Source organism: Tympanuchus pallidicinctus, unplaced genomic scaffold, assembly GCF_026119805.1.
Source record: "Tympanuchus pallidicinctus isolate F22 unplaced genomic scaffold, pur_lepc_1.0 scaffold11, whole genome shotgun sequence".
In the NCBI taxonomy this organism is placed as follows: domain Eukaryota; kingdom Metazoa; phylum Chordata; class Aves; order Galliformes; family Phasianidae; genus Tympanuchus; species Tympanuchus pallidicinctus.
This window is the reverse complement of record NW_026294627.1, coordinates 8514379-8534717: the sequence shown is the minus strand read 5'-3', so window position 1 is coordinate 8534717 and position 20339 is coordinate 8514379. Positions and strand designations below refer to the sequence as shown.

The 20339-nt window shown below is 40.2% G+C and overlaps 1 protein-coding gene across 4 annotated transcripts; it reads left to right on the top strand.

The window, feature by feature from the left end:
• Nucleotides 1–81: 81 nt before the first annotated feature.
• Nucleotides 82–19818, top strand: MRE11 (MRE11 homolog, double strand break repair nuclease). 4 transcript variants are annotated; one of them, XM_052671173.1, is made up of 20 exons: nt 82–161; nt 405–512; nt 1145–1277; nt 1994–2154; nt 2900–2987; nt 3898–4039; nt 5225–5339; nt 6237–6422; nt 6959–7130; nt 8277–8357; nt 8872–8998; nt 10671–10774; nt 13153–13326; nt 13915–13977; nt 14534–14744; nt 15607–15684; nt 16826–16881; nt 17376–17443; nt 17821–17899; nt 18692–19818. In XM_052671173.1, the coding sequence occupies exons 2-20, from the start codon at nt 493–495 to the stop codon at nt 18734–18736; spliced, it is 2103 nt and encodes a 700-aa protein (XP_052527133.1). In that variant the 5' UTR covers nt 82–161; nt 405–492; the 3' UTR covers nt 18737–19818. The 4 variants fall into 4 exon arrangements, with proteins under 4 accessions (XP_052527133.1, XP_052527131.1, XP_052527132.1 ...); XM_052671171.1 differs by lacking the exon at nt 82–161 and adding an exon at nt 206–310; XM_052671172.1 differs by lacking the exon at nt 82–161 and adding an exon at nt 209–316.
• The last annotated feature ends 521 nt before the right edge of the window (nt 19819–20339 follow it).

Sequence of the window (20339 nt, the reverse complement as noted above, 5' to 3'; positions counted from 1 at the left end):
GTGACGTAAGCACCACGGCGGGAGTGAACGCCCGACTGACCAATCGCGCAGCTCGGCGGGAGAGACGGCGAACGAGACCGCGCTGCGAGCGGGCGGATCTCGCGAGAACGGCGCGGCGCTCGGCTGGGTGCTATAGAAACGGCGTGAGGCGGCCGCGGGGCGTGAGGGCCGGGGGTGCTGTGGGGGCGTTCTGTTGGCCGGGCGGGGCCGGCTTCGGGGGCAGCGTCGCTTTTACGGTGTGAGGGGGTGGGCTGCGCTTGGTCGGAAGTGGCTGAAGTAGGTTCAGAGCTTGCTTGATCAGTGCCCGAGAGTGTTTGTAAGTTGTCCTTAATAAAAGTCTGAGTGGTTGCCGGCTCCGCTCGCGGTGCCCTTCGTTCTGATTCGTTTGTGTTCTTATCTCTTAGGCACTGATGCGTCTGTGACACCAGGAACCGGTACTCTGCCCTCTCTGGCTGTGCTTGGAGCCTTTTCTTGAGGAATCCTTGCAGGAAGATGAGTGCCGTCGGCTTGCAGTAAGCTCTGTCAGCTGTAGCACGATGCAGTTCTGCCATACCAGACAGCAAACCTTCGGTGCATTTGAAAAGAGCTAAGTGCTCAGAACTGTGTTTGTTCTTATGCAAGGCCTTTCTTGTGTGTGTTTGTGGATTCCCAAAACAAACAAACACAGTACGTTTATTTGCGGAGTTTTTCAAAGGCTGAAAGCACACAGAGCATCCTTTAGTTTTTCATCAGGTGTTTGCAGCCATTTTCTGAACTAAACTGATTAGGATAATCTAATTGTGAAACTGGTTTGTTTGGTCATAGAGTCATAGAATATCCTAACTTGGAAGGGACCCAAAAAGACCATCAAGTCCAACTCCTGGCTCCTCACAGGACCACCCAAAAATCAGACCCTGTGTCTGAGAGCATTGTCCAAATGCTCCTTGAACTCTGGCAGTTTGGGGTTGTGCCCCCTGCCCTAGGTCTGTTCCAGGGCCTGACCAAGATCAAGTGCCACTTGCAAGTAAAGCAGTGGAACGTTTTGAGAGTATTACAGGAAAAGTATAGTGATAAGGATTTTATAATAGATCTACTGTGTATTTAATGACTTTATACCAAACAAACTTTAATAAGGTCTGTGTTGAAATTTTCCTGGTTTATTTAGGGATGATGAAGATACCTTCAAGATATTGATTGCTACTGATATTCATCTTGGCTATTTGGAGAAGGACCCAGTGCGTGGCAATGACACGTTTGTAACTTTTAATGAAATTTTGGAGCATGCTCAAAAAAATGAAGTAAGTATTACTTTCTGGAAAGTAAAGGAGATTAGAAAATCCATTGCAACCTGGTAGAAGCTATGTAGCTTAGTCTTGTAATCTTTTGTAATACTAAACTAAGCATTTATTTATTGCAATCAGCTACATTCTTCCCTTAGTAAAAGAAATGCTAATACCTTTGTGAGAGCATTCTTCTTAAATTATGACCTTGGATGTGTGATCGGTATTTTCAGTGCACTTGCACCACTTCCAGGGATATTTAGAGGGGTTTTAATGCTGCAAGAATGGAAAATCACTGGGAGAGAAGAGCTACTGGGGGATGAAAGGGTAGAGCACAGCCTTACCAGAACCTGGAGACTTGAGGGTACTGGTGGGTGGCAGCTGAGCATGAGTCAGCAGTGTGCCCTCGTAACCCAGAGAGCCAGCTGTACCCTGGGCTGCATCCAGAGCAGTGTGGCCAGCAGGGTGAGGGAGGTGATCTTATCCTCTGCTCTGCACTGCTGAGGCCTCACCTGGAGCACTGCCAGTCCAGATTCAAAATAATTTACTTAGTTTACTTATTCTGTAGTTAGTTGGTTCATGAATATCTGCAACTACAGACTTGTTTTAAATAGGGGTCCCGGTATGAAGTATGTGGGAGTACTTAGAAGAAGTAATTTAATGAGTTTGCTTACAGGCCCTTAAGGTGATACAAAGTGCTGTATTGAAATAATGGAGCTCTTTGTTATATACAGGTGGACTTTGTTTTATTAGGTGGGGACCTCTTTCATGAAAACAAACCTTCCAGAAAAACAATACATACTTGTTTGGAGTCACTAAGAAAATACTGCATGGGGGATCGTCCTGTTCACTTTGAAGTTCTGAGTGATCAGGCAGTTAATTTTCAGTTCAGCAAGTAAGTCTGTTTCTTACAAGTTACAGTGTCATGTGTTTGTTTTTCATATTGGATGAATGCGTTGTGATTTTTATTTATTTATTCTTAAGTGCAGTATATCACAAAATGGCCTGGGTTGAGAAGGCCCGCAATGATCATCACGTTTCAACCCCCCTGCTGTGTGCAGGGTTACCAACCACCAGACCAGGCTGCCCAGAGCCACATCCAGCCTGGCCTTGAATGCCTCCAGGGATGGGGCATCCACAGCCTCCTTGGGCAGCCTGTTCCTCTGTGACTGCCACCTTGAAGTGTTAGGCCTGTTTGTATGGGGCAGTTTATAGCATCACCTCATCTATCACCTTCTATTAAGTCTGTAAAGGACCATTTATTGAGTAACCTCTGGAGATGTTTTAACAGTTGATAGATTGAAGTAATAAATAGGCTGTGTCTTACAAGTAAACCAACTTAAATGAATTACTGTGCTAAAATAAACAGTCTTTTGCGTGTAAAGGTTGCACAGTCTTCTGCTTTCATATATTAGCTCTTTATTAATGATAAAAATATTTTTGCTACCATACTCCCATTAGGAACTTCCAGACTGTGAATAAGAATATTCTTCTGATATGGAGCTTAAGTTTAATCCCAGCCACTTGGTATCATTTGTGCTGCTGTCGTGTGTTTCTGATGACAATTTGAAGAAAATGTTGGGAATTTTTTGTTCACAAATTGGTGTTATGTTATAACTTGTTTTCCTCTATTTGTTCAGGTTTCCATGGGTGAACTACCAGGATGAAAATCTCAACATTTCTTTGCCAATTTTTAGTATTCATGGCAATCATGATGATCCCACAGGGGTAATTATTATTGTAATTATGCTACTATGTTACAAAAATAATACTGTAGGATGGACTTGTATAAAAATACAATTCTTTAGGAACAGGCTTGTTTGAGTCAGTTCCTTCCCTCTTCATATCAATATTCTGTGTACCTTCTGAAATTCTCTTTGTGAGTGGCAGCAGCCTAAGGGTGTCATTAAAAAAGAGAATTGAAATAAGGGATCCGTAGGGACTCTATTATATCTCTTAATATACACAGGCTTTGATAACTGGGAACAGATTCACTTCCCATGCCAAGAAGTGGCAGCCCTTTGGAAAGTTTCTAAAACAAACTCATCTATAGAAACTGAAAGCCTTTTTTCTTAAGGAAAGGAAATGTTAATAGTTTGACTTGTGCTTAAATTCCTTGTATGATTGATAGGCATCTTCAATTTTGAGTCTTTAATCTCAAGTAGAGGCACTTCAAGGAAGGTAAACTAATAATGTTGAAATGCCTGTTTAAAATCCAACATCTAAAACTAAACAAGGAAAAAAAAAAAAAAAGAACATTTGGAAAGCATGCACTAAAGTAAGAGTTCTATATTTTTATGAGAAACAGCAGTGTATCATAGTGCATTATAACAGTAGTCTCAGTCCTACTACGAAGTGTTGAGTTTAAGCAGTTTCTTGTAGATGCTGGCTGGGGTTCTCCCTTATTTTTCTGAATGATGTTTCATTTCCCATTGTTAAAATTAAGATTTGTAAGAAGGATTTTGCTTCTGTTCTGGTGAATACCAAAAAGTGCTAATATAGCTCTCTGGCAAGGTTTCCAACTGCAGAATGTATTTAAGGAAAGATATTCTCTTTCCCTTCTGAAACTATTTCCCTTTGACTTTAAAGGCTACATTTCCTGTTGAAAGCATTTATTTCATTCTCTGATTTTCTACAGGTGGATGCACTGTGTGCACTGGATATTTTAAGCTGTGCAGGATTGCTGAATCATTTTGGACGTTCAACTTCTGTGGAGAAAATAGATATTAGCCCCATTTTATTACGTAAGGGTAGAACAAAAATTGCTCTGTATGGCTTAGGTAAGAATTTTTCTGCCATGCTGTGGCTCAACTGTTCACATATTGCCAAAGTTCAGTATGTCTAAATTAAGTTGGAACAGACACACCTTTCAGTCTGTTGCTGTATAAGTAAATGGAGTTGTATTCATTCAGTGCAGTGTTGTTGCTGCTTTTTGTTTACAGAAGTTCTTCACTCTGCCCCTTTATTTCATATCCAGCCATGAATGCTTCAACACTGATTTCCAAGCAGCTTTTACAGTTCTCTGTTAAGCTCTAGTTGGCTGTGATTCCTTCTATTAAATGAAATATTTTAGAGTTTTCATGGTGTTCTAAAAGTTAATAATGAGTGTTCTAATACCACAATGTCAAACTTCATAAAAAGCAGTTGAATACCCAAAAAAAGATCACTACTGGGAAATGCAGCAGCCTTCTAAAGTGGAAATCTTGTGCAAAAATGTTTGAGAGATGCTTCGTTGAAGTCATCTCTGTTTTACACCCTCTAGACTTTGTTTGATTTATAGAAAACTTTTTCATGCAGAAGAGACATACGTTCCATGTGGGATTCTTTGAAGTCCATAATAAAAATGAAGCATCCAATGGTTGGTTTTGGTTTTGTTTAGTTGGTTGAGTTTATTTTGTTAGTTTTGTTTTTTTTGTTTTTCTTTGCCTAAGGAAACAAACAGCAGCAGCCAGTTTAGAAGGACTGCAGATTTTTTTTTTTCCTGCTGTGTGGGAAAGCACAAACTTTGTAAAATTCATGCTTTCTCTGTTGTTTTCTAGAGATTTTCAAAATATGCTTAAGAACTCCATCTCCAGTCATATCTGGTTTTGGAGTGTTTCTTACAACAGAATGTGCTTATTCCATTGGCAAGGAATAAAACATCTCCTATTTTTGATTCTACCCCTGGTACAGCGTTTGGCACAGAAAATTGGCAAAGAGTTTTTAAGCTAGATGTAGTCAGTGACACTGCTTTCAGTTACTGAAAAGTAGATTTCTTGTCAGAATGCCTTGCATCGCTACAGAGGCTTCTAATATGACAGTGTTATACTTAGAGTTCATAATCCCACTATAGACTTCTTAGTGACAAAAATGACAATCTTACCAGGGGTTGTTCTACTCTATTAAAAAGAGTTCCTAATTAAAACACTATAAAATACAGATAGACCACACAGAAATGTTTTATTGTTTTGTTTTGTCCCCTGCAGGGGCCATTCCAGATGAGAGGTTGTATCGTATGTTTGTCAATAAACAAGTAACCATGCTGAGACCAAAGGAGGATGAAGACAGTTGGTTTAACTTGTTTGTGATTCATCAGAATAGGTAGCAGTGCTGAATGAATTATGGTGACTTAAACTTACTGTGGTGTTCTCATGAAACTGCTTTGAAATCTGCAGGAGAGAAAACCAGCTGTGCTGGCTGGTGCTTAGTGTGAAGATTTTCCCAAAAAGAAGCACTGTTTTACAGCTGTTCTTACAGAAGAACCATAATGGAAAAGAGTTGAAATAAATGAGTTGGAAATGCTGGGAAGTTGATTCCCAAACTCTTCATACCTGAGGGCGAGGGAGGATTTCATTTAAGTCTTAAGTCTGCTTGTTAGATGTGAGAGACCAGGAAACCTCATATCCTGTTTCCTAGACTTTGACCCATAATTCCATTAGTATTTTATCTTCACTTGCATTGCTATTCTTTACAGATTCTCTTAATTAGAGGATATTAGCTTGTGTTCTTTCTGCCTACCCATTTCTTCCAGCAGTATCAGTAGGAACAGGCAGAGTTCTTTTCCAGATTCTTTGATTTTTTTCATGCATCACAGTGTGGCTGTCATGTGGGAGATAATGGTGAGGCAGAAGTCAACAAACACAGCTGGGACCTCTGGCTGTTGGCTCTACCCAGTAGGCTGAAGGAGCTCTCAATCTCTTTCATCTTCTGGAAAGGGACAGAGAGCTTCATTCAGAACAGAAAAACCTTTCTGAAAATTTCCCTGTGTAAGTAAACTATCTTTGACTCAAATCTGTGTAAGTTGTCTTTACCTAAATACTTCAAACAATTGGATAAAAGAAAAAATATGAAGAATGCCTGATGTAAAATATACATCAGGTATTTTTGCTGGAGATTCTCCATCATTTTAATATCACATTGGTGGTTTTCTCCTCCTTCACTCCCCACCTGTGCCTACCCATTACTGTAAACTAATTATTTTTCTGTTTTCTTGAATAGAAGCAAACACGGAGCCACAAACTACATTCCAGAGCAGTTTTTAGATGACTTTATTAATCTTGTTGTGTGGGGTCACGAACACGAGTGTAAAATAACTCCAGCCCAAAATGAACAGCAGCATTTCTATGTTACTCAGCCAGGAAGTTCAGTGGTGACGTCTCTGTCCCCAGGAGAAGCTGCAAAGAAGTATGTGATTTCTTTATTTTTTTTTATTGTTATTTAGCTCTTGTCTCATGTGTATTGTGTTGACAAATGACATCTACATAGCCAAGAAAAATACTCCTTTTTAGTATGAAAGGGATTGTGTTGTAACATGGATCAGTGTCACAGTGTGACATGAGAAATGAAGCAGATGGAATCGGTGCCTGGGGTAAGTTTGTTTTACTTAGAACTAAACCTGATGCTCAAAACAAACAGAACTTATCCAAGAGGATAAGTTAAGGATAAGATAAATTGCAATGATATGAAGCGTGTGCAGAGCAGGCATAATCTGAATATGCTGTGTTGGAAGTCTTGCAGTGCCAACCCTGAAGTGAGTATCCAAGAACTTTCTATAGCTCTAAATTTTTTACTGTGGCTTTAAAGTTTTTACACCATCTTCCCACCCCCTCCCCCCCAAAAAAAACCAACAACAACAACAAAAAAAAACCGTGGGGTTTAGAACAAACTTCTGCACCATGTTCTTAAGTTCATCTTCAAGTAAGTTGTCTTTTTCCTGCTAGGCATGTTGGTTTGTTGCGTGTTAAAGGAAAAAAAATGAAAATGCAGAGGATTGCTTTAGAGACCGTACGAACTTTCTATATGGAAGATGTTGTCCTGGCTGATCACTCGGAACTGTTTAATCCTGACAATCCTAAAGTAACTCAGGCAATACAAGCATTCTGCATGGAAAAGGTAACTTCTAATGCTAGTGGTGTTCTGAAATCAGCACATGGGCAGGGAATGTGGTCTGGGACTAGTTTTAAGAGTGGAAGATAAGGAATCTTATTTCTTGTCCCCTGTTATTTGAAACTGACAAGTAGTGTTTCAACTGAGGGCTAATCCTATGACATTCACTGCAGCTTTGGAGTCTAAACAAGGGTTACCTATTAAAGCAGGCTGTAACTGCTTCACAGATGTCCATCTGTCTTTCTACAAAAATTCCCACCTGGGGATGGGTCGTTGTATGGATGTATACTTTGGAACCAGCGTCAATACACGGAGCTAAACCCCAAGAGCTGAGCTGTACGGTGTGAAATGATCCAAGTAGCTGAGGCAGGTTTACTGCTCGCTCTTGGTTCTTAGGGCTTTAGTAGATTCTTCCTGTTTTTTACCTGGAGTACTGTATCCAGTTCCGGGCTCCTGGTACAAAACAGGCAGGGATCTCCTGGATAGAGTCCAGTGGAGGGCCATGAAGATGATAAAGGGCCTGGAGTGTGAGGAAAGGCTGAGCGACCTGGGTCTGTTCAGCCTTGAGAAAAAAAGACTCAGGGGATCTGAGTATCTTTAGTGTGGGAGTCAAAGAGACATGGATGACCTCTTTTCAGAAGTCTGTAGGGACAGGACAAGGGGAAATGGCCAAAAACTGGAGCATAGGAATTCAGCACCAACATGCAAAGGAACTTATTCATGGTGAGGTGATGGAGCACTGGCACAGGCTGCCCAGGGAGGTTGTGGATTCTGCTTCTCTGGAGATATTCAAGACCCAACTGGATGCCTACCTTGCAGCCTGCTGTATATAGAAACAATGGGATCTCAATTATCAGTCCACAGCCTGTGACAAACACAATAGTTACTGTTATCTCACTGGTAAGAAGCAAAGATGTACTGATCACTAACATGTGGGGCGTGCTTTGGGGCCTGCTTTGCAGAGGAGTTGGACTTGATCTCTAGAGGTCCCTTCCAGCCCCTACAATTGTGATTCTTTTCCCTGGAAATGATCATGAGCTGATGCAGATGTAGCTGAGCTACGCTGTATTGGAGATAGGCAAGTTACATTTGAAGGTTTCAGATATCTGTAAGAGAGTAAAGTGGAATTGAATTCCTGTTTCTGCTCCATAGGTTGAAATGATGCTGGATAATGCAGAAAGAGAACGCCTTGGAAATCCACGCCAGCCAGAGAAGCCTCTCATTAGATTACGAGTAAGCTGTTCAATTTGGATTAGTTTGCTTTTGGAAAGTCACTGTGAAAAGTTGCAAAGGAAAAACAGTGCTTGTTGTATAAATACATGCAAATTCTTGCTGTTTACAGGCAGAACAATCTGCTTTCGTGCTCTGATTCTTTTCACCTCTGGTAAAAATAATGTGTGATACAGAATAAGATTGTTCATCAATGTCCTTCTTTGCTGGTCTGAATGAGGAAATGAAAAGTGAACATGTACAGAGGATTTTTTGAGTCCTATTATCATCCTGCATAACCTAATACATGGGAACTTTCCTTAACCCTTGCAAATGGAACAAGCTGCGAATCTGTGCTTGTATTGGCTATTCTGCATAGTATGGTGAAGCATTAATTGTAGATTGGCTTATTTTTCACTTCACTTTTTTTTTTTTTTTTTTTTTTGCTTTGAAAGGTAACATCACAAGCTTGTCCTGGTTTGTATGACTTCACTTTTCCTGCTTGTTTCATGTTTTATTTTTTTCTGTCCTCCCTTAGGTTGATTACACAGGTGGCTTTGAGCCATTCATCATCCATCGTTTCAGCCAGAAGTACATGGATAGGGTGGCCAACCCAAAGGACATCATACATTTTTTCAGACATCGTGAACAAAAAGAGAAAAATGGTAATTGGAAAGGAAGGCTCTCCTTAGCTTTCATTTTTTCTTCCTTTTTCTTGTTACTCAGCCTTTGCTGAACTTTGGTGTCTAGCAAAGTTACAGGGATAATAATGATGTATATAATCTTACTGCAGAAGAATTTCTACTAGATTCCCAGGTTTGTCTAAAAATTCTGATACTGAATGCAGTGTCTGTCAGGTAGTTGTTCATAAATAATTCCCTTTTACCTCAAATCTCACTGAGTTGCCTGCAGTGCTACCTATAGCCCCATATCAGACTGAGTCATAATCATGAGGAAAAAGCATTAAATGCCTTCCTGCTTGAACTTCTCAGAAGGAGATGGTTGGCTTTGGGCTCTCTGTAGGAAAAAAGGTGTATGAGGGGCTTCTGCCTTCTCAGCCTGTTCCACGGGTGTTTCCCTTCAAGCATTTTGTGGCAAAACAAATAACAGCTGTTATTGTAGCACTTCTCACTGTGCCTGGAATTTGTAATAAATGGTTAATAGATATTGCCCTAATACTGGATTTGTAATAGGCACTAATGAAGGTACAGCTTGTACGAGAACATACTGTGCTAATCTAAAGAACTGTTAATGTTACACATTAGTGCATTCTGAATACTCCAATTCCAGAGACAGTTATTCTTTCCATTGTCAGTTTTATAAAGATTGAAGCATGGTGGATCATGAATAAAAACAACTTCTAGGGAAGTGGTTTTGGTTTGTTAAATTATGCAGTGTTGCCCTTGTTTGGTTTGGTTCTGTTTTTGATTTGCTCATTAAACAATCCCATTAACATTTTCAGAATGTAAAACAGCTCCCTCGCTGCATTTTATCAATGCATTTTAATTTTCCTTTTTAATCTGAACTTGAGGAAGGAAATATAAGAAGAATGCCATGGATCTTTGCATGACTTTGCTACCTTCTGCTGTTTAAGTTAGGCGGCTGATGAAGCAGGCAGAATTTCCTCTGCATGTATACGTAACACTATGGCTCAGTACGGGATGATGGTCACACTTTTTAATAGTTCGGAAGTTGTTATTCTTTGTTTCTCTGGTTATAGCTGCTTATCTAACAAGGCCAACCCAGCAGCATTTTATGCTTGGCTGTGGCAAACGTCTAGAAATAGTCATTAGAATCATAGAATGCTTTGGGTTGGACAGGATCTTTAAGATCATCTGGTTCCCATCCCCCTGCTGTAGGCAGGGACACTTCCCACTGGACCAGTCTGCAGTCATTTCGTATTTCATGGTGTGGTGTGCGATTGCCTCAGGTGATCACCGTCATTCTTCTGTTGTTCCTGCCTTGCTTCCTTGGAGTGCAGGGCAGCCTCACTGTGCTGTGCGTTTTTCTTTTACTCACAGTCAACCAAGCATATTATGATAGCCTTCAGGATGTGGTGTTCTGTTCCTAATTCCAGAAGTTCAGTAGTTAGAAGTATCTTTTGTATCCATGAGGAATGTGGTTGTCTTGTATAGACAATTTCATCTGTTATATTTACTGTGTTTGCATCCAGTAGTGTAAGCTTGAATAAACCTTTACACATAAAAGGGACCATGATTCCTAAGAGACCTATATTATATATTTTTTCCTCTTTACTTACTATAATTAGGATAATTAAAATCTGCCAGTTCCTGCATGAGTTGTGGGTTATGGTGTCACTATGCTTTTCTGTTTTAGACAATGATCTTAATTTTGGAAAGCTGTTTAGCAGACCTGCTTCTGAGGGGGTGACACTGAGAGTGGAAGACCTCGTAAAGCAGTATTTTCAGACAGCAGAGAAGGTATCTTTGTACCTTTTATGAATTTGTGTATAAATATATATATATATATTTTTGTTACACATATTACTTTACTTATGGATGCAGTATATGCTGAAAAGACTGACAGCCACCAAGAAGTTCCTTTATTTCCTATATAACTGTATATGCCTTAGGTAAGCAATTGTTGCACATAGGGTACATAGGGTGTACAAACACATGCTGTTTTGATAAATCACAGTAGCTCTTTATGTGAACTTGTAGCATCTGCCCTGTGCTGAATGTTGCATTCTGTTGCTACAGAAAGAAAACCTGAGGCAGCAGGACCTCAGAAGCTGCCTTAATTTATTATGGGGAGGTGGCGAGGCTGTACCAGTTACAAGTACCTGCTGAGTTGGAATCATTTGTTACACTGCAGTGTGTTTGGTATCCTCAGACTTAGTGCAGTTCCACATGTTTAAACAGGAGCAGAGAGGACAAAGAAAGCACCTGGCAGTTTGCTTTTGTGTCACCCTTTCATTAAACCTTATCTACTGCCTTTCCCCAGCTATGGGGCTGCAAAGTCTTAGAGTGAAATACAGTGACCAGTGAGTCAGCAACCCAAATGCTGAATCCAGAAGCTATTTCAGAACATGATTTATAGAAGCTTTTTAGAACTAGGATTCTTGAGGCAGAGATCACCAAATTTATCACCTTGCCTGACACAGACCCCTGACTTAAATTAAGCTCTGGAAGGGCTCTTTGCTGTCTGAATATGATAGGGAATGGAACCCAGGATGAGTAATTCAGAAGCAAGTAGTGCTTCAAATGTGTGCCATCCCTGAATCCATGGAGAGGTCATGGAGGGTCAAACACTGTACTATTCTATGAAGAACAATTCTGCTTTTAAACTGTTTTCCTCCCTTCTGCAGAATTGTCCTTCTTAGGCCATTTTCCCAATTTCTTTGTATATTCTTATATAAACAACTTGTATAAACCAGTTCTAGCTTTTGAGGTCTGTTTCAGCTGCTCAGCATCTCTAAAAGACCTGAAAGAATCAGCTGATGTTTCTGGAAGGCTTACAGTAGGGGGGATAATACATTTCAAGTCAACAGTGCTAAAGGAAGAAATAGAAGTGGAGGAAGTATGTTGCCCCCCAAGATGGGGAAAGGGCTTGAGCTTCAGGCTCTGCTAGGCACTTCATCTTGCCTGGTTAGGTGGACAGAACAGCAATCAGACCCTGAGGTGGCACAGGGCTGTAGTGGGGTGTTCCTAAAATGTTAAACCCCAAATATCTAACAAGCAGCAGGCATTTTGGTTCCGCTGTTGCTGGTGAGCTAAGGCCTGGGAAATGAAATCACTGCTATTTGTTTCTTTAGTAAGTTGTAATTTCTTTTCCACTCCTTCAGAGGAAACCTTAATTGCTGAAAGTCAGCACGAACATTCTGCATCGTTGCAGTCAGTCTCTCTTTTGAGATGCTTGCCTTATTGTTTTGTAAACTTAATTGATAAAAATTGATTCCCCAGTTAAGCATTATTTCAGGGAAGGTTTTTTGCTCTGGTGTAACTCACAGTACAATTCCTAAAGGACAAGTGGAAGGATCAAGGGTTATTAAGAAGGGTATATATAATGCTTTTTATTAAGAAATTATCTGTGCTTTAGTTTACAGTCAGAAAAAACTGCTGTTTGAACACTTCTCGTGTAGGGGTTTCTTTCTCAGAGCATCTTTTCTTACTCTGTTGGGATAAAGAAGATGAAGAAGAGAATGGCAGTAGAACACCACCAGCAGCTTCTGCTATTTCTGCTAATTAGTGCTGGTGGTAATATCTCACTGTAGAATATTTTGATGAATAGTATCTCACTTGATGACCAAATATTGGTATTTACAGGATTGCATTTCAGTAGAGTAGATTTCTGCTTAATAGCTCTTAATGCTTCAGAATAATTTAGTCAGCTCTGTCACTGTCAGTTTTTTAATAGTAATGTTTTACAATAAAACTAATTAGCTTAGAATCTGTAATAATTCAGTGCCTGTTTCTAATTACTTTTTATGTCTCCACAAGTCAAAACAAGTCTTTGTCAATTTTAAAATGGGAGGTTGACTGGGAAAAAATACAGCTTACCATCTCCCTCAGTAATATGTTTGAGACAAATTGTTTTAGATATGAGCAGCATTGCAATTTCCTTACTACTTATGAAATATAATATGGAAAATACTACATTAGGTGAGGCATAACGTGCTAATAGCAGCTGAGTTGTGCCTATTGGAGGAATGATGCTTGCTTGTTGCTCTGTTTTTTTTTCTGATTGAAATCTTCAGTGCTACTTCAGTGTTAGTTCCTTTGAAACCAAGCATAATGTTTAGTGGGATAGCAGGAATATCGCTCATTTTCTTTGAAACTGTTTTCCCCTTATTTTAAAGAAAGTACAACTTTCACTCCTAACTGAAAGAGGAATGGGAGAAGCAGTGCAGGAGTTTGTGGACAAAGAAGAAAAAGATGCCATAGAGGAGCTGGTGAAGTTTCAGCTAGAGAAAACACAAAGATTTCTTAAGGAGCGTCACATTGATGCGGAGGAAGTAAAAATAGATGAGGAGGTAATGGTCTGTCATGGTCAAATCTTTAGAAGAGGTGGAGACAGTAAAAAAAGTTGGTGCTCAGAGCTGGTTACATAACCTTGCCTGTGTGCTGCACTTGCAACACTTGTCTCTAGTCCTTTTCTGTAATTAATATGGGGATTGGGTTCCAGATAGAGAGTTCATAAGTTTGTGCCTAAGATGTTTGTGTTATGTGTGTATTGCAGTTTCTCTCTTCTCAATAATCCTGGTCTCCTGTCTTTCTGCTTCACCCTTTACCTTGCCTTCTCCATTTATTCCTGTTTCATTGTCACTTATTGACTATTTACTTATTTTGCTTCTCTTGAACGTATCTCCTGCATTTCATCATGTGCAGTTACAGGAGAGCTGCCAATGGGGTGTGAGATGCTTAATTTGTAGCATCACACAGACTGTGGTTAGTATAAGAAGTCTCTAAACAAAACTTTAAGCTGTTTTTACTTTCTTGCTCTCCTCTTGCATGAGCTAGACTTCAGTTCAGAGATAAAGACTTCTTTCTTACTATGTTTCCAATATTGTACAAGTTGTTATTCTGAAGGAAACTGTTTTTTTATCACTGTTGTTATTCAGGTGCGAAAATTTAGAGAGAGTAGAAGAGAAAACACTGAAGAGGAGGATGAGGAAGTTCGAGAGGTAACTGCTCAGAGTTTTGGACTTAAATTCAAAGATGGAATTTTGCATATGAGTGAAGTCACTGTATAAATAACTCAGCATCATCCCTGCCAAAAGTGCCTGTCTACTGCGAGAAGATTAACAAGTCTTGTAATCATCCTTTGTGCAATATGTGCCTAAGATGCTGCTCAGTTCAGCCTTTGAGATCTGCTCTTCTAGAAGTTTGTGAACCTGAATGTTCAGTTGCCCTTGCTTTGAACCAGGCAGGTGGCCTTCAGAGCTCTGTCAGCTTCAGCTGTTGGTGATCCCATCACCAGTGGAGATGTGAATGGGCTATATTGATACTTAAAGAAATTGCTGCTACTGGTAAATGCTTTGGTACTGTTGACCTTATCAGCAAACCAGGTCCTAGATCTCCTGCAGATTTATGTCTAGATGTTATAACTTTCCATAGAGAATTCCCAACCAGTACTGGTTGGGAACAACTGCTCAGTTGTTTGTCACAACAAGGATTCAACAGGAGTGCATTTCATAATTTAAGATTCTTTTTCCTCTGGCACTTATTATTCCATTACAGGCAATGACGAGGGCTAGAGCTCACAGGTCCAAGGATGTGGTTCTTGACTCAGCCTCCAGTGATGAAGAACTTATGGATACAGGGATGAAAGCCTCTGGTGATTCAGATGATGACATTCCCACAACACTGAGCCGAGGAAGGGGTAGAGGAAGGGCAAGAGGTGCAAGAGGGCAAAATTCAACAGCAAGAGGGTCATCTCGAAGGGGAAGAGGTAAGTAATACACTCAAATTCTTCACTGACATTTTTCTTTGAAAGAATTCTTTGTTCAAACGCTTCCATCAAGTGGAAGCTTCTAGCTAAAAAGCACCCAGAGAGAAAATAAAATGCTGAAATGATTTAGGTACTGTGTGATACACAGCTGTGTCTTCTGTGACGCAAGTTGTGACTTTTTCATGGTGCATTTAAAAGGAAATTACCGTTCTTCCCAGCTATGGAGACAAGTTAGGTTCATAAGAGATCCATTACTAGGAAGGTCTGTTCCTATGAATTGCATGGATATATCTTTATTGCTAATGGTAATGCAGTGCTATGCATTTAATAGTATAGACAGAATGTACAGATTGTCTTAAATTGCTCCTTAGCTTTGTGTGATCGTGCAGACCTTGCATTATGGGGGGCTGTAAAAAAAAAAAAAATAAATAAATACAAGATGGGGACCTGCAATGCTGTACTCCTTTGAGTTGTCAGTAATATGCCCAGAGGTCTTAAGTGAGAGATCTAAGAGCAGGATGAGTGGAAAGAAGGACAGTCATCTTAGGATTGGGTTGGTTAGTGCCTGAAGTCAGTTTTGAGCATGTGATATAATGTTGTGATTCGGTCAGAGCAGTGACATGATGTGTGCTGAGACTCTGTCTGTGGAGCTGTAAGCACTTGACCCAAAATAGTTCATCTGTTTGTAAGGGGGCTTTGTGTCAAGGAAGAAAGGAAGGGAGTAAAGAGTAATTAGGTTTTTATGTGACTTGCCTTTCATTGTTGAGAAAAATTATAGAAAATGTCATGCAGGAAAAAAAATAACCTTTAGAAATTAAAAATGACACCGAACAGACTTGGGTGTTGTTTATTTTTCCTGTAGGAAACACTAGCCAAGGGTCATCTACTAGCAGCAGAACATACAAGTCTGTGCCTGACAAGAATTTGTCTATCATGGATGGTAAGCCTATGTTCTGTCCATCACTCTGATATGCTCTCCTGTTGTAGGAAATTTACTTACTGGATGTATCTTAATTGCCTTCATTTCTGTTAGTCAGGTTCAGCTGGGAGAGATGATTTTGGTTCTAATGAAGCAGGATAAGTAACAGTGATGAAAGAAGGAAAAAAGTAATTATATCTGCTGTCACTGGGGATAAAATGAGATGTGCTGGGAACACTGGAATAGGACTTGATGATCCTTGTGGGTCCCTTCTAGTATGGGCTATTCTTTGATTAGGCTGGAACTGGGCACAGGTAACAGTTCACTGTAAGCTGTATGCAGTTCTTTAAGGAGTATGAATAGAAGGAATATGTCTTAGCAGCAACTTTTCTATACAGAATATGCAGGAACTGGTTAAAATTCTTAAACTTGATGATGCTTACAGGTTTAGTAAGCTTTAAGAAGCCATCTTGTCTTATTTTTTTGCAAATTTAAGGAACGTTGGTTTGTAGCAGAGAAGAGGAATTCATCTGCACTGTAAGCTGCATGCAGGAGAGCAGCCCTTCCCTGGTACAGAGGGCAGGCTCTGAGGAAGTGATGTAGATGATCTCAGTACTAAAGAGAAAATACTGCTCAAGAATTTTTACATAAATCCCCTCCAAAATACCCAAAGATGGCTCAAGTTTTATTTAAATTAATCGTAGACTCAGCAAATGACCAAAAACAATGCAGAGAAATCAACTTCAGAAAATGTGTTCATGTCTGCTAGGGATGTCCAGCCCTTTCATTTGCCTGAGCCACTTAAAAAACTGGGGAACAAAACCACAAAACTGACAGGTCAGGTGCATATGGATGTGACATACAGGAGTGTCAGTTATGGTAATGCTTTTCTCTGCCTCTTAACTTAAGCTGCTGATGTTTTTTCATCCAGACTGGGAAGCTCCTCCTGATGCGGGTTGTCAGACGTCAGCAAGGCTTAGCTTCTGCTGTTGTCTGCCTGGGACCTTTGCTTCTCTTAGTTTGAGGTTGACTTGCTTTCTTTACAGAGGATTTTTTTATTGCACAGGAAACTGATGCTAAGCAGGTTTCCTGAAAGGAACAGAATACTTACTGCATTTTACTATATGAGCACTTAAAAATACTGCATTTATTTCTTTCCCAGCCTTTAGGTCTTTGAAACCAGAGAATTCCCAGAGTGCATCTAAGTTTTTCTCTGAGGTAAGAAGCATCTGAAAAGTAGCGAAGCTGCATAGCTGCTGCCTTTTGCTGCCATCTGCTTTGAGAAACAAACACACAGTCATAACGTTGACCTCAACCAGCAGGTGTTCCCAAGCTATGAGTTCCAACAGGAAGGTTCCACGTGCTGATTTGTAGGCTTCTTTTTGGTATGGGGTCTGTATGTGCAACACAAAGACCATGTGTTACTTATGACCATAGTTTGAGATACTAAGAGTATAAGTATATATATATATATATATATGTTAGTATACATACTAACACATGAGTGTTTCTTGGGTTTCTGCAAGGTCTTGTGCAAGAACTGCACACACAGTACAGTTTTCCTCTAGAGCCTTCTCATATGTGCTCTGTAAATAAGTAGCTATATACTTGAAATGGATTCAGGAAAGTTACTGTGCAATAATACAGCAGTATTATGTATTCTATTTCTCTAAAGATAAACTCTGTGAAAAAACCTGGTGTCTATCTTTCAGGATATTATAGATGATGAATTGGATCTAGAAGAGTCTCATATTAGTCTTTCCTCCAAAACAAACCAAAGGTCAGTATGTTTATTTGGTGGGTGCTACAGTGGCTGCCTCATTTCTGACTGGTTTTTGGCAGAGCCCAGGGAACTGATCCACTGCCTGAAAGAACAGCCTGTCACAAATTTCATAATGCAGCTTACAGAACTCATCTGTATTTTTTGCCCATTAATGTGGGTGATCTTCAATGAGAATAAGTTGGAGTACTGACTGGCATAAGCTGTAAGCGAGGTCAGAGTTTCAGAATCTGTTACTTTGAGACTTTGAATGATTTTGCTCATTGTTATTATTTGTTGTTGTTAAACTAATAATGGTAATTGATGGATGAAGGGAAACTTTCTGAAATGGCTGCCATCTGATGACGTGCTGGTACCTTTTTTGTTTTCTTTTTAAGATTCTCAGCTATGTCTTTTTTTGGTAAAAGAGGTTCACAAAGCCAAACATCCAGAGGAGTTGATTTTGAGTCAGATGAGGTATGGTAAACCTTTGTTGTCTGTTCATGTGAGTTTGTATAGATTATTGGTTTTGAAGTTATTTAAATAAAGCATTTCTGAGTAAAATCAAATTATTTTTACTAGCATGACTAGATTATTATAACCAGCTTTAGTATGTATACATAGACAAAAAAATAAGGCTAGAAAGGGAAATATCTCAAGTTCTTAATCAGTTAATCATTGCTCCTGGAATACATTGAGTAAGTTAGATTTCCTGGGAATTAATTGTTTTATATGTGATTTTGCACTGAACACACACTGTACAGTGTGTTGTTATAGAATAATAGCAGGCTGGCACATAACCAGCACCACAACCTTAATGATATCAAATGTTGACCACTTCAGAGAAAGAGAAGATGCTCAATTCTTACCCCTTCTTTTTGCCATCTCTTCTTATACTTGAAGTGCAGCACTACGTGTTTGTTCCAACATGCAGAAATAGTAGTTCTGATACATGGAAACCTCAGTGAAATACAGTGTGATATGGAAATGGCTCTAATTTCACTGAGGTTTGTGCTGCTCAGGATTATAACCTTTTCCTAGCTCGCCCCAAGATCCAGGTTGCTGTTGTGATCGCACCGACTCTGCATATTTGTGACTTGAACTTTTAAATCAATTGGTAATATCCTTGCAATCAAAAGCAATAAAAACAGGCTTGTCAGAAAGCACAGAATTGAGTGACCTGTCTATTTTAATCTGAAGGTGACTTTACCTTTTATGACTCAGAATGTGTGTTAGCTCTAATAATGCACATCTGTTTACGTATTGCAGGATGACCCGTTCAAAAACACTGCAGCATCACGAAGAAAGAAATGAGCTCTGCCTCGCTGCACAGAAGAGACTGTGGAGTAAATGGAAAGCAGTTTGCAAGGCATACTCTGCATGACGTTTCTCTGTATGTGGTAGTTTGCCTGCAGCCTTCACTTCTATGAAATGTTTTCAGTGGCACCAAATTTAGTATTACTAGGTTTTACAAATGGTGCATGTAGGTACGAGTGCATACTTGGGCAGCAAGACATTTGTTTTCAGTTTTCTACAGTTACAGTTGAAAACTCTGTAAGAGTAATAATTTAATTAAAAAATGCTGATTTCAGTAATAAAGCTGGAAAGTATCTTGGAAAGTAACTACCTTGTTAGTAGGATTTAAGAGCTAGAACCTTACAGCTTCATGAGGAATGCTGACTGAAGAGTACAGCAATGAGCTTGTAACAAACATGCCATTGCCTCTTACCATTTCCTTAGCTAACATTTCCAGGTGTCTACTGCCATGCTCTTCCTAAAATGTCATCACCATTTTTCAAAAGATTTCTTCATGAGGTTTTTAAAATATGGTGCTTGATTCACAGTGGGAGAAGCACTCCTGTTGAGGGATCCAAGACCCATCTCTCCTTCCCCTTCTCCTCCTCTGTGCCCCACTCTGCAGAAGGTGGTGTTCTACAGCGGCAGCCTTTAGAATTAGCTGAGGGAAAAGCTGGAAGTGATCACCAGCTTACACCCCAACGTGTCTGAGAAACACCAAATGAGTGATGGAAGCCATGCTTGTGCATTTGTGTCCTCTGTCGGAGGGATTGGGCCTTTATGGTGTTCTGGCTCTCACTAAACATGCCTGTTACTTCGTGTGCTGTAGAGCAGACCTAAATGACCCTTGGGCTTCCTGAGGACTTCATAGAAACAATCAGGTCTGTCAAATTTCTAATGTAATGCTCAGGAGCAATTTGCAGAGAAGTGCTATTGCTTGAGACATCAGGAGATAATTTGGTGTGTCTTTATTTTCATAAAGAGCTGTCACAGCTATCATAATGTTACCTATGCAAATAAAAAGCTGTTGTAAATGCCCTCCAGGATAAAGGTTTACTTTTTTTTTTTTTTTAAATAAAGCATTTCTGTTTAACAAATTCTGAATGTCAATTGTATGAACTTCTTTGAGTGGGAGGCATTGAGTTTTTTAGAATACTTTTACCTCTTTATGAGCCTGGCCTCGGCCGTTTGCCTACCTCCCTTGAAATAAACATTTCTCAGATCCCTTCTCAGTTGTCTTTTGCCCAGGCTGAAGAGACCCAAGTTACTCAGCCTTTCCTCATGCAGGAGATGCTCCAGGCCCTTTGTCGTCTTTGTGGCCCTCTGCTGGGCTCCTTCAGGGGATCCTTGTCTTCTTTGAACCAGAGGGCCCAGAACTGGACGCCACTCCAGGTATGACCTCACCAGCATAGAGTAGAGGGGGAGGATCACCTCCCTCAACCTGCTGGCTGAGCTCTTATGAATGCACTGCAGGATCCCATTGGCCTTCCTGGCCACCAGGGCACCCTGCTGGCTCATGGCCAACCTGTGCCCAACAGGTCCCCCGGGTCCTGCAGAGCTCCTCTCCAGCAGGTCAGCCCCTAAACTCTACTGGTGCATGCAGTTATTCCCCCCATGTGCA

Bases quoted from the DNA above. Each gene is read 5' to 3' on its own strand.
- MRE11 (XM_052671173.1), top strand. From the start codon at position 493: ATGAGTGCCGTCGGCTTGCA. The intron at 10,775-13,152 runs GTATCTTTGTAC...CTTATTTTAAAG, and splicing joins ATTTTCAGACAGCAGAGAAG to AAAGTACAACTTTCACTCCT. The intron at 15,685-16,825 runs GTAAGCCTATGT...TTTCTTTCCCAG, and splicing joins GAATTTGTCTATCATGGATG to CCTTTAGGTCTTTGAAACCA.